The 13,288-nt window shown below is 50.4% G+C and overlaps 1 protein-coding gene across 3 annotated transcripts in view; it reads right to left on the minus strand.

Annotated features, from left to right (window-relative positions):
• The window catches only part of ATRN (attractin), a 174,863-nt gene that overhangs the window by 118,622 nt on the left and 42,953 nt on the right, over positions 1-13,288 (minus strand). For 2 of the 3 annotated variants that reach the window (XM_079784525.1, XM_079784524.1), the window contains exons 3-4: positions 12,863-12,976; positions 6,692-6,820 (exon numbers count right to left, since the gene is read on the minus strand). In XM_079784525.1, coding sequence (XP_079640651.1) covers positions 6,692-6,820; positions 12,863-12,976 — 243 coding nt within the window. The remainder of the gene's footprint in view (positions 1-6,691; positions 6,821-12,862; positions 12,977-13,288) is intronic. The other variant, XM_079784526.1, reaches the window with a different exon arrangement.

Below are 13,288 nucleotides of genomic sequence, written 5' to 3' on the forward strand. Positions count from 1 at the left end.
GACCCCCAGTGGTTTCCTGCGATCCATGCAGGCTGCCCACTGGTGCCCAAGGCCGGGAAAGCCTCCGCCCCAGGCTTTCCTGGCCTTGGGCTCGCCGCACCCAGCGTCCCTGCTACCAATCACAGGAGCCGACCCCCAGTGGTTTCCTGCGATCCATGCAGGCTGCCCACTGGTGCCCAAGGCCGGGAAAGCCTCCGCCCCAGGCTTTCCTGGCCTTGGGCTCGCCGCACCCAGCGTCCCTGCTACCGATCACAGGAGCCGACCCCCAGTGGTTTCCTGCGATCGGTGCAGGCTCCCCGCAAGTGCCCAAGGCCCGGAAAGCCTCGGCCCCTGGGACCCCCGGGAGGGGCGGGAGGGGCCGGGCCACGCCCCCCCCGGTGGCCGATCGCCTCCGGGATCCCCGGGAGGGGCGGGAGGGGCAGGGCCACGCCCCCCCAGGTGGCCGATCAACCCTGGGAGGGGCGGGAGGGGCCCGGACACGCCCCCCTAGGTGGCCGATGGCCCCAGGCACCCCCGGGAGCAGTAGCATGGGCCCGGCCACGCCCCCCCTAGGTGGCCAATCGCCCCAGGCACCCCGGGGAGCGGCGGCATGGGCCCGGCCACGCCCCCCCAGGGTGCCGATCGCCCCAGGCACCCCCAAGCGGCGGCCTGGGCCCGGCCACTGGGCACCGCCATCTTGATCTTCTCAACCGCGGATATGCCACCCGGAGTCCCGCCCCCAGCCTCCTGCCGGCCCAATCGTGGGCATAGCGGAGGTGCGGTCAATTTGCATGTTTCTCTATTATAAGGTAAGATATATATACACACACACACACACCATAAGGATGATGGTGCATTGTTGGCAGTTTGTCTTATCCTTTTCTTCTGCAAACTTGCAACATGCATTTTGTAATTTTTATATACACACACACACACACACACACACATATACATATATATGTGTGTGTGTATATATATATCTGGATAGTCTCTACAAGTTTACAAAATTTGTTAAAGATTATTGCTCAGATTATTGCAGGTGGCAGCAGCATCACCCAGCAGGTATTTAGAAACACAGATTCTCAGGCACCGTTCTGCTGAACTACAATTTCTGGGTAGGGCCCAGAAATTTGTGCTTTAACAAGTCCTACAGAAGATTCTTGTGCATGTGAAGTTTGAGAAGCCCTAGCCTAAACTCACATTTCCCTTTTATCCCCTCCCCTTCAGAGAAGAAATTCACCAGTTTCCCACTCTCAATGCCATGACTTTCTAATCTTCCATTCCTACTGGGCCCCCGACTCCACCCTCCCCAGCTAGGGTGACCTAAAAGCCTCCTTTGCTTACTCAACCTCATAGCTGTCAGCTTCCTCCTTCCTGACACTTTCTTCTCTGGGCTTCTATGACAACAAAGCCCACAGGCATTCCTATGCCCCTTAGCTACCTCTACTATCCCTCTCCTCACTGTGCACACGCCCCATAGGCCAGTCACTGTGCACACGCCCCATAGGCCAGTCACTGTGCACACGCCCCATAGCCAGTCACTGTGCACACGCCCCATAGGCCAGTCACTGTGCACATGCCCCATAGGCCAGTCAGCCACTGTACACATGCCCCATAGGCCAGTCAGTCACTGTACACATGCCCCATAGGCCGGCCAGTCACTGTGCACATGCCCCATAGGCCGGCCAGTCACTGTGCACACGCCCCATAGGCCAGCCACTGTGCACACGTCCCATAGGCCAGTCAGTCACTGTACACATGCCCCATAGGCCAGTCAGTCACTGTACACATGCCCCATAGGCTGCCCAGTCACTGTGCACATGCCCCATAGGCCAGTCACTGTGCACATGCCCCATAGGCCGGCCAGTCACTGTGCACACGCCCCATAGGCCAGCCACTGTGCACACGCCCCATAGGCCAGTCAGTCACTGTACACATGCCCCATAGGCTGCCCAGTCACTGTGCACATGCCCCATAGGCCAGTCAGTCACTGTACACATGCCCCATAGGCCAGTCAGTCACTGTACACATGCCCCATAGGCCAGTCAGTCACTGTACACATGCCCCATAGGCCAGTCAGTCACTGTACACATGTCCCATAGGCCGGCCAGTCACTGTGCACATGCCCCATAGGCCAGGCACTGTGCACATGCCCCATAGGCCGGCCACTGTGCACATGCACCATAGCCAGCCACTGTCCACATGCCCTATAGGCCAGTCACTGTGCACATGCCCCATAGGCCAGTCACTGTGCACATGCCCCATAGGCCGGCCAGTCACTGTGCACATGCCCCATAGCCAGCCACTGTGCACATGCCCCATAGGCCAGTCAGTCACTGTGCACATGCCCCATAGGCCAGTCAGTCACTGTACACATGCCCCATAGGCCAGTCAGTCACTGTACACATGCCCCATAGGCCGGCCAGTCACTGTGCACATGCCCCATAGCCAGCCACTGTGCACATGCCCCATAGGCCAGGCATTGTGCACATGCCCCATAGGCCAGTCAGTCACTGTGCACATGCCCCATATGCCGGCTACTGTGCACATGCCCCATAGCCAGTCACTGTGCACATGCCCTATAGGCCAGCCACTGTGCACATGCCCCATAGCCAGCCACTGTGCACATGCCCCATAGCCAGCCACTGTGCACATGCCCCATAGGCCGGCCACTGTGCACATGCCCCATAGCCAGTCACTGTCCACATGCCCCATAGGCCAGTCACTGTGCACATGCCACATAGGCCGGCCAGTCACTGTGCACATGCCCCATAGCCAGCCACTGTGCACATGCCCCATAGGCCAGTCACTGTGCACATGCCCCATAGCCAGCCACTGTGCACATGCCCCATAGCCAGCCACTGTGCACATGCCCTATAGGCCAGTCACTGTGCACATGCCCCATAGCCAGCCACTGTCCACATGCCCTATAGGCCAGCCACTGTGCACATGCCCTACAGGCCAGTCACTGTGCACATGCCCCATAGGCCAGTCAGTCACTGTGCACATGCCCCATAGCCAGCCACTGTCCACATGCCCTATAGGCCAGTCACTGTGCACATGCCCCATAGCCAGCCACTGTCCACATGCCCTATAGGCCAGCCACTGTGCACATGCCCCACAGGCCAGTCACTGTGCACATGCCCCATAGGCCGGCCAGTCACTGTGCACACGCCCCATAGCCAGCCACTGTGCACATGCCCCATAGGCCAGTCACTGTGCACATGCCCTACAGGCCAGTCACTGTGCACATGCCCCATAGGCCAGTCAGTCACTGTGCACACGCCCCATAGCCAGCCACTGTGCACATGCCCCATAGGCCAGTCACTGTGCACATGCCCCATAGCCAGCCACTGTGCACATGCCCCATAGGCCAGTCAGTCACTGTGCACATGCCCCATAGGCCGGCCACTGTGCACATGCCCCATAGCCAGCCACTGTGCACATGCCCCATAGGCCAGTCAGTCACTGTGCACACGCCCCATAGCCAGCCACTGTGCACATGCCCCATAGGCCAGTCACTGTGCACATGCCCCATAGCCAGCCACTGTGCACATGCCCCATAGGCCAGTCAGTCACTGTGCACATGCCCCATAGGCCGGCCACTGTGCACATGCCCCATAGCCAGCCACTGTCCACATGCCCTATAGGCCAGCCACTGTGCACATGCCCTACAGGCCAGTCACTGTGCACATGCCCCATAGCCAGCCACTGTCCACATGCCCTATAGGCCAGCCACTGTGCACATGCCCTACAGGCCAGTCACTGTGCACATGCCCCATAGGCCAGTCAGTCACTGTGCACATGCCCCATAGGCCAGTCACTGTGCACATGCCCCATAGGCCAGTCAGCCACTGTGCACATGCCCTACAGGCCAGTCACTGTGCACATGCCCCATAGGCCAGTCAGTCACTGTGCACATGCCCCATAGGCCAGTCACTGTGCACATGCCCCATAGGCCAGTCAGCCACTGTGCACATGCCCTACAGGCCAGTCACTGTGCACATGCCCCATAGGCCAGTCAGTCACTGTGCACATGCCCCATAGGCCAGGCACTGTGCACATGCCCCATAGGCCAGGCAGTCACTGTGCACATGCCCCATAGCCAGCCACTGTCCACATGCCCTATAGGCCAGTCACTGTGCACATGCCCCATAGCCAGCCACTGTCCACATGCCCTATAGGCCAGCCACTGTGCACATGCCCCACAGGCCAGTCACTGTGCACATGCCCCATAGGCCGGCCAGTCACTGTGCACACGCCCCATAGCCAGCCACTGTGCACATGCCCCATAGGCCAGTCACTGTGCACATGCCCTACAGGCCAGTCACTGTGCACATGCCCCATAGGCCAGTCAGTCACTGTGCACACGCCCCATAGCCAGCCACTGTGCACATGCCCCATAGGCCAGTCACTGTGCACATGCCCCATAGCCAGCCACTGTGCACATGCCCCATAGGCCAGTCAGTCACTGTGCACATGCCCCATAGGCCGGCCACTGTGCACATGCCCCATAGCCAGCCACTGTGCACATGCCCCATAGGCCAGTCAGTCACTGTGCACACGCCCCATAGCCAGCCACTGTGCACATGCCCCATAGGCCAGTCACTGTGCACATGCCCCATAGCCAGCCACTGTGCACATGCCCCATAGGCCAGTCAGTCACTGTGCACATGCCCCATAGGCCGGCCACTGTGCACATGCCCCATAGCCAGCCACTGTCCACATGCCCTATAGGCCAGCCACTGTGCACATGCCCTACAGGCCAGTCACTGTGCACATGCCCCATAGCCAGCCACTGTCCACATGCCCTATAGGCCAGCCACTGTGCACATGCCCTACAGGCCAGTCACTGTGCACATGCCCCATAGGCCAGTCAGTCACTGTGCACATGCCCCATAGGCCAGTCACTGTGCACATGCCCCATAGGCCAGTCAGCCACTGTGCACATGCCCTACAGGCCAGTCACTGTGCACATGCCCCATAGGCCAGTCAGTCACTGTGCACATGCCCCATAGGCCAGTCACTGTGCACATGCCCCATAGGCCAGTCAGCCACTGTGCACATGCCCTACAGGCCAGTCACTGTGCACATGCCCCATAGGCCAGTCAGTCACTGTGCACATGCCCCATAGGCCAGGCACTGTGCACATGCCCCATAGGCCAGGCAGTCACTGTGCACATGCCCCATAGCCAGCCACTGTGCACATGCCCCATAGGCCAGTTAGTCACTGTGCACATGCCCCATAGCCAGCCACTGTGCACATGCCCCATAGGCCAGTCACTGTGCACATGCCCCATAGGCCAGTCAGTCACTGTCCAAATGCCACTGATTTCCAGATGACATCCCAACTCGAACAGGAATTCTGAGTCCTAGATCCCAATATCAATGTCCTGTTTAGACATCTCATATGTACCCAACCAACCTATCAACATCTCCCCTCAACCCAGCCTTTATTCCTACCTGTGTCACTAAAAATCACCTTGCTAGTACTTTGTGTGATAAGCCGCCTAAGCTGCCAAATCACACACCCTGGGCGCCTGAAAGACTGAATCACCACACTAATCAAGATAGAGACGGCTTCAAATCAGCCTGAATGAATACTGAGATCATGAGAAAATGGGCAGAATAACAACCCAACATTAAGGTTACACGTAGAGATGACTGCCTATGCCAGGAGCTGGCAAACTTATTTTGTAAGAGGCCAAATAGTATTTTAGGATTTGAGGGCCACAGAAGTTCTTTATCACAAGCCGCTAGCCTATTTAACTACTTATGAAAAGAAACATTTCTTCTTTTTTTTCTTTTCAGTTTGAAGTGAAAGTGGGTTTATTAGTGAAGCAGTGAGGCAGAGAATAGGCTACTCCACAGAGAGAGCAGCCCCCGTAGTGAAATTTGCTTCCTTTACTGAGGTTCATTTAATCGGGGGGCATTTCTTAAGAGGAAAAATAGAAAAGACAAAAGCCTCTCTAGCCCTGTCCATGGTTGTTCAGTGGTTAGAGCACCGGACTACACACCGAAGGGTCATAGGTTTGATTCCTGGTCAAGGGTATGTACCTGGGTTGTGGGTTCACTCCCTGCCCCCCAGTTGGGGCACAAGCAGAAGGCAGCCAATCAATGTCTCTCTCTTACACTGACATTTTCTCTCTCTCCCCGCCACCCCACTTCCTCCCCTTCCACTCTCTCTGAAAAGCAATGGAAAAAATATCCTCAGGTGAGGATTAGCAATAACCAAAGTTAGCCTCTCTCCGTATCACAACAAATTCCAAAAGCTGCTAAAGTCTGTCTGTCTACATTTCCTTTGTAATCTCAACTAAGTTGTCATCAATGGTCCAACCACTGAGTACATGAAAACTACTACTATTTGTTAAATCGTACTTAGCAAAAACCCTGTTTTAATCCATTAGCAGGAAAATACCCCTCTCTTCCAGGAGAAGCTCAATAGCAGAAAGATCTAGGTTGAAACTGTGGTTCAAGCACTTTAACAATGTATTGTTTCCCACTAGTTTCTTCAATTATAAAACAAGTAGAAAAACAGTGCCCATATTTCACTGAGTTTTAAAAAAACTTTAAATGAGAAAATACATTCAAACTGCTTACTGCAATGCCTGTCACACCATAAGCCCTCAATATATATTAGTCATTATTATTGTTAAAACAAAGTATATAGTCTTTTGAATAAAACTGCAAATATTAGACTTAAATATCTTACTTGTAAGTGATATTAAATCCAGTCAAATTATAAGCAGCATCACTAAAAAAATGCAGCAGGGCATAACCTGATGTGGCAACAACCTCAGGGACAGTCTCGTTGCCGTCTCTTTCAGGAACAATCAGGCCACTGAAATGAAAACACATTTCTTATCAAGGGAAACACACTCACAGACACATCACATGGTGGCAAACACAAACTAAGAGCTGAAATTCATCCTTATAATTTAAAAAACCACTTCCAGGAGGAGGGGTAACTTCCTGTGATAAATGCATGGTACAACCCTATTAGTTCTGGTTTCTCTGGCGAATAGATATGAATCTTTTGCTAGATTCCCCTTTATTCTGGGTTATATTTCTATTAAGATTTGAAATCAATGGCCCTATTCTTCTTTTTTTAATAAACACTTTTATAATGCTTCTTTGAAAAACTGAATAAACCTCTAATAATCACAGAAGGTAACAAACTTCATGAGTTGATGAATGTCAAATACTAGCAAAAGACATGAAAAGTAAAAATATAAATAAGTAAGCTTGATAAACAAACACATAATCCCAAATACATCCTGATGTATTTTCTTTGCCTAATTAATACCAGATTACATTATATAGTCTACTAGAGGCCTAGTGCACAAATTCGTGCATCAGTGGGGTCCCTTGGCCTGGCCTGCGGGATCAGGCCCAAACTGGCTCTCAGATATCTCCTGAGGGGTCCTGGATTGCGAGAGGGCACAGGCCAGGCCAAGGGACCCCACTGGTGCACGAGTGGGGCTGGGAAGAGACACAGGAGGTTGGCCAGCCAGGGAGGAACTGTGGGAGGGCTCCAGGGCATGTCCAGCCCGTCTTGCTCAGTCTCTATTGGTCAGACCCCAGCAGCAAGCTAACCTACTGATTGGAGTGTCTGCCCCCTGGTGGTCAGTGCACGTCATAGTGAGCAGTTAAGTGGCCTTAGCATATCATTAGCATATTATGCTTTGATTGGTTGAATGGACGACCGGACACTTAGCATATTAGGCTTTTATTATATAGGATTTTATCAGTAATCCTACCTAATAAAAGAGTAATGTGCAAATTGACCATACCTTCGCTACACTCATAAGCCACGCCCAGCAGCCATGCCCACCAGCCAATCAGGAGCAAATATGCAAATAAACCCAACCAAGATGGCTGCAGCCACAGAGAGCAGGAGGGAGGCTTAGGTTTCCCCAGCAACAGGGGAAGACAAGCTTTCTGCCTGCCCTTGCTGGCCTAGGACTCCACTCAAGGATACAAAGTTTCAATTATAAAACAAATCCAAACAGAAATGGCGGCAGCCACTGAGCTGGAAAGAATGGGAGGCAAGGGTTGCCCCCGGCAATGGAGGAAGCTAAGCTTCTGCAGCCCTGGCCAGCCCAGGCCTCCACTTAAGGCTACAAAGTTTCAATTATATTAGATACATAAGTCCCAACAGAAATGGCTGCATCCACAGAGCGAGCAGAAGGCTTGGCTCCACTCCAGGCTACAAAGTTTCAATTGTAGAAGGTAAATAAATCCCAGATACCAGGGCCTCCACTTGGGTCGCCAGGGGGCGTGGCCAGCCTGCAAACCACCACAGGCCCCTCGCCCAGGCCGCCCCACACCCCAAGGGAACCCCCACCCTGATCCAGGACACCCTTCAGGGCAAACCAGCTGGCCCCCACCCGTGCACCAGGCCTCTATCCTATCTAATAAAAGAGTAATATGCAGATTGACCATCACTCCAACACACAAGATCAAGATAGCTGCCCTCATGTGGTCAAAGATCCTGCCCCCATGTGTACACAAGATGGCCACCACAAGATGGCCAGCAGCAGAGGACAGTTGGGGGTGACCCAGGCCTGCAGGGGAGAGCAGTTGGGGGGGACCAGGCCTGCAGGGGATGGCAGTTATGGGTGACCAGGCCTGAAGGGGAGGGCAGTTAGGGGCAAACAGGCTGGCAGGGGAGCAGATAGGCATCAATCAGGCTGGCAGGGGAGTGGTTAGGGGGTGGTCAGGCTGGCAGGTGGAAGCAATTAGGGGCATTCAGGAAGGCAGGCAGGCAAGCAGTTGGGAGCCAGCAGTCCTGGATTGTGAGAGGGATGTCCGACTGCCCGTCTAAACGGGCAGTCGGACACCCCTCGAGGGGTCCCAGATTGGAGAGGGTGCAGGCTGGGCTGAGGGACACCACCACCCACTACCCCCGTGCACAAATTTCGTGCACTGAGCCTCTAGTATACCATAAGCATTTCCCATATTACTAAAAGTTCCTTCAGAACTTATGGTATCTCACTCCAGTACACAAAAATATTCACTGGGTGCCTGGAGAGGGAAAGAATTATGTCAAGGTTCTAAATGATGGCTTTAAGGCTCCTGACCCATAATTCCAACTTGCTTTCCAGAAGATACGTGCCGACCTGAAGTCCCATCAATAAAGACTGAAAGAGTCAATCCCACATCACCCCACCAAGTAAGATTACTAGTCCTATTTTAGCTTCGCTAATAAGTAAAAAGTGATTTTTAAATTTTGATGCTGAGTTTCTTTTACACTCCCAATGTTAACCATTTTTCCTATGTTTACCTGCCTATTGCATATCTTCATATGCTCAATATCTTCAATTATTGAGGCACTGTCTCCACCACCAATACCACCACCTCATTCTTTAAAAGCCTAAATCCTTACCAGGTCTTATGCAATATGTTCCACACACACACCACCAACAAATGAACAAAAATCTCAACCATTATTCTCTTCCCTTCATTCACTTGACCCTAGCCAAACTGGCCTCTTTGCTTCATAATTTGCAATACACCCAGAGAAAACACCATACAACACCTTCATCTTAGGTTTTAAAAACTGAAGACTACAGAACAGAATTCAGATTAAAAGTCCACATCTTCTGAATCCTGTGTGGTTTTTTTCCTTATTGGCTGAACTATCTGCTGCCAGGCTCTCTCCACTCCAGGTCCCCAGCACATTACCACTGGGTTGATTCCTCTATCCAAGTCCTCCTGACCCAACAGAATTTCTCAGCTCCCCATCTTGTGTCAGGGTTTCCAAATTGTTCTGTTTATCAGTGGTTTAGAGGTTTTGTGTTTCAGGTAAATTTCAATTTTCAAACCTGTATTTTCTCACTATAATTTTAGAAAATTTATATTCCAATACTATGCCACAGGTTAAATTTTAACACAATCAATGGATTAGTCTATACTATCAGTTAACCAACTTTTTTTTATAGAAACCTAAAATTTTTCCTGTTTTCTGTACATATACTTTGGCTTCTCTCAAAAGTCATCAATTAGAACGATTACAGCCTTCTACTTATTTATATGTTGCTGATGATTCACATGTCTGCTCAACAAATACCCAGTCCAGGTGAAGCACAGCATTGATTATGCATACCTGCTTGGCTGATGTTCCCACAAGGCTAATGGCAAGCTGATTACAAGTGCCCAGCACATTACAAAACTCCATATATTTGGATTAATGAACTCAGTATCAAGTGAACCCAAAAAAAGTACTATCATGATAACAAAATACTATAGATAGTTTTTGCGCTTGTGTTAAAATTTGTGGTGCCTCTTGCTATAATTATAATGCAAGGAATACTTCAAATTCTGGCATAAAGATATACATGCACAACACTTAGCAAATGACATTTTGATGCTTAGCATGGCCTATCCATCCTGATCTTTGGCCTCGAAAGTGAATCTAAGAAACTGGTTCTTAGTTCAAAATATGTTAGAGAGATTTCTAAGCCAAAGGGAGGGGAGAAATACAAGGGCACATTAGTCCCTGGTCTCCTGTGTCCTTTGGCAACTCTTGTACTGTTTACTCTGTTACTTCCTCACCCACATGAGACTAGTCCCATGTGAGGAATACAAAAAAATATTTGTTGAATTGATTTCTATTTAGTCAAGGAAATAAAATACTTATAGGGGGTGGGGAGAATCCAGAAAGTGAGTTGTAGATTAAAAAAAACTGACAAATATGACTCCCTAAGGAGATGTGTATTTTAAAAATCCTCTCTAATAAAATGGTAATATGCAAATTAACCATCACTCCGCTACATAAGCCACGCCCACCAGCCAAGTCATGCCCACCTGCCAATCAGGGCGAGTATGCATATTAACCCAAACCAAGATGGCTACAGCCACAGAGAGCAAGGTTTCCCAGGTAACAGAGGAAGCCAAGCTTTCCATAGCCATTGCAGGCCTAAGCCTCCACTCAAGCTACAAAGTTTCAATTATAGAAGGTAAACAAATTGAAACAAATGGCGGCAGAATGGAGCTTGAGAGAGCAGGCCAGGGTTGCCGCCGGCAACAGGGGAAGCAAAGCTTTCCACACACCCTAGCCGGGCTCACCCGCTTAAGGCTACAAAGTTTCAATTGTAGAAGGCGAATTAACTGCCACAGAAATGGCTGCCGCCCCGCCCCGGAGGGAGCAGCAGGCTTGGCTCCGCTCCAGGCTACAAAGTTTCAATTGTAGAAGGAAAATAAATTCCAGATACCAGGGCCTCTGCTTGGGTTGCCAGGGGGCGTGGCCGGCCTGCAAACCACCACAGGCCCCTCGCTCAGGCCGCCCCACACCCCAAGGGAACCCCCACCTGATCCAGGACACCCTTCAGGGCAAACCAGCTTGCCCCCACCCGGGCACCAGGCCTCTATCTTATCTAATAAAAGAGCAATATACAGATTGATCATCACTGCAACACACAATATAGCTGCCCCCATGTGGTCAAAGATCTTGCCCCCATGTGGACACAAGATGGCCACTGTAAGATGGCCAGCAGGGGAGGGCAGTTGGGAGGCACCCAGCCTGCAAGGGAGGGCAGTTGAGAGGGACCAGGCTTGCAAGGGAGGGCAGTTGGAGGTGATCAACCCTGCAGGAGAGGGCAGTTAGGGGTGACCAGGCTGGCAGAGGAGGGAAGTTGGGGGCAAACAGGCTGGCAGGGGAGCAGTTAAGCATCAACCAGGCTGGCAGCGGAGTGGTTAGGGGGTGATCAGGCTGGCAGGCAGAAGCGGTTAGGGGCAATCAGGAAGGCAGGCAGGCAAGCAACTGGGAGCCAGCAGTCCTGGATTGTGAGAGGGATGTCTGACTGCCCGTTTAGGCCCGATCCCACCAGGATCGGGCCTAAACGGGCAGTCGGACATCCCTCCAGGAGTCCCAGATTGGAGAGGGTACAGGCTGGGCTGAGGGACAACCCCCCGCCGTGCACGAATTTCGTGCACCGGGCTTCTAGTATATCTATAATAATAAAAGGGTAATATGCTAATTAGATCGGACATCCTTCCGGATGAAGCCGGTGGCCGGAGGGAAGCCGGGGTCCCAGGTGCCTGCTGGCAGCCAGAGCGAAGCCCAGGTCCTGGGTGCCAGAGGGAAGCCGGTGCTGGCAGCCGGGGGAAGGCAGGCCTACTCTAGCCCAAATTTTGTACATTGGGCCTCTAGTTATTTTATAAACCTTCTATCAAGTTAAAGGAAGAAAAATAGGATGGTTTTGAATTCCTATATGGTAAAAAAGATAACAACACAGCCAGTTATTGTTAATAAAAACTAAAATGCCAAAAGCAATTTAGAACACGCCATATATTGGGTGTGAAGCTCTTTTAACAATATGGAATACAATTATTGAAAAAATATTATAATACATAAATGGTATATTCCTCATTCTCCTCAGATAACCACTGTTCATTTTCTGTATATTCTTCCATAAAGTTTCCCTCACCCATAAGTACACACACACACACACACACACACACACACACACACCTATATTTGAATTTAACAAATACCTCCTGAAGGCCTATGTAATGAGGAACACAGAAAGGATTAAAATTAACATGATCCCTGATTTAATTTTTTACAGAAATATTAATATTCAACATATTACTCACAAAACATTTTTAAAATGTAAACTTCACCACTACCAGGAGAAGCAGGTGAACAATACTACCATCATGACTGTACAGAGCAGGAAATTAAAAAGAGAAGTCAAGTACTCTGCCCAAAGACTTACCTAGTAGTTACAGGAAACCAAGTCAGGCCTCCAGAAATAGTACTCTTTCCATGAAATAGTGTGTTAAGGAATAATAAAGGTGAGTCCAGTAAGAATGCAATCTAGGACATATGTTTGAATTCAGAAATCATATGATTAACAACTAATATGAGTGAACTTACCTAAAGGCAGCAATTAGTGGTGCATAAATTGAGTCCCCATCATAAACATATAAATGGTCCCAACTACACTCTGTAGCAAAATGATTGAAACGGAGTCTCATTATTCTATTTGGCCTGGAAAAAAAAACCCAACAAAAAATAATTTATAATAATCATCACTATCAAACATTTGAAAAATATATACCTAGATTTTTCATTTACAGAGAGGAGAAATTAATACTAAGGAGTATTTCATTATTTGTCAAAGATTTACTTAGTATTTACTATATGCAAGAGACCACTGAACATGCACTGATAAACAAAATAGACATGGTCTGTGCCTCTTTGGGCCTTATAGTCTACACAGTAGCCATTCATTAACAGCCTCTGAACCAACCCATTAGCCCTTCCAGTTCTGCACTTCCTTCTTCAACCGAAGATTCCACA

Source organism: Cnephaeus nilssonii (assembly GCF_951640355.1).
Source record: "Cnephaeus nilssonii genome assembly, chromosome: 11".
Lineage (NCBI taxonomy): Eukaryota > Metazoa > Chordata > Mammalia > Chiroptera > Vespertilionidae > Cnephaeus > Cnephaeus nilssonii.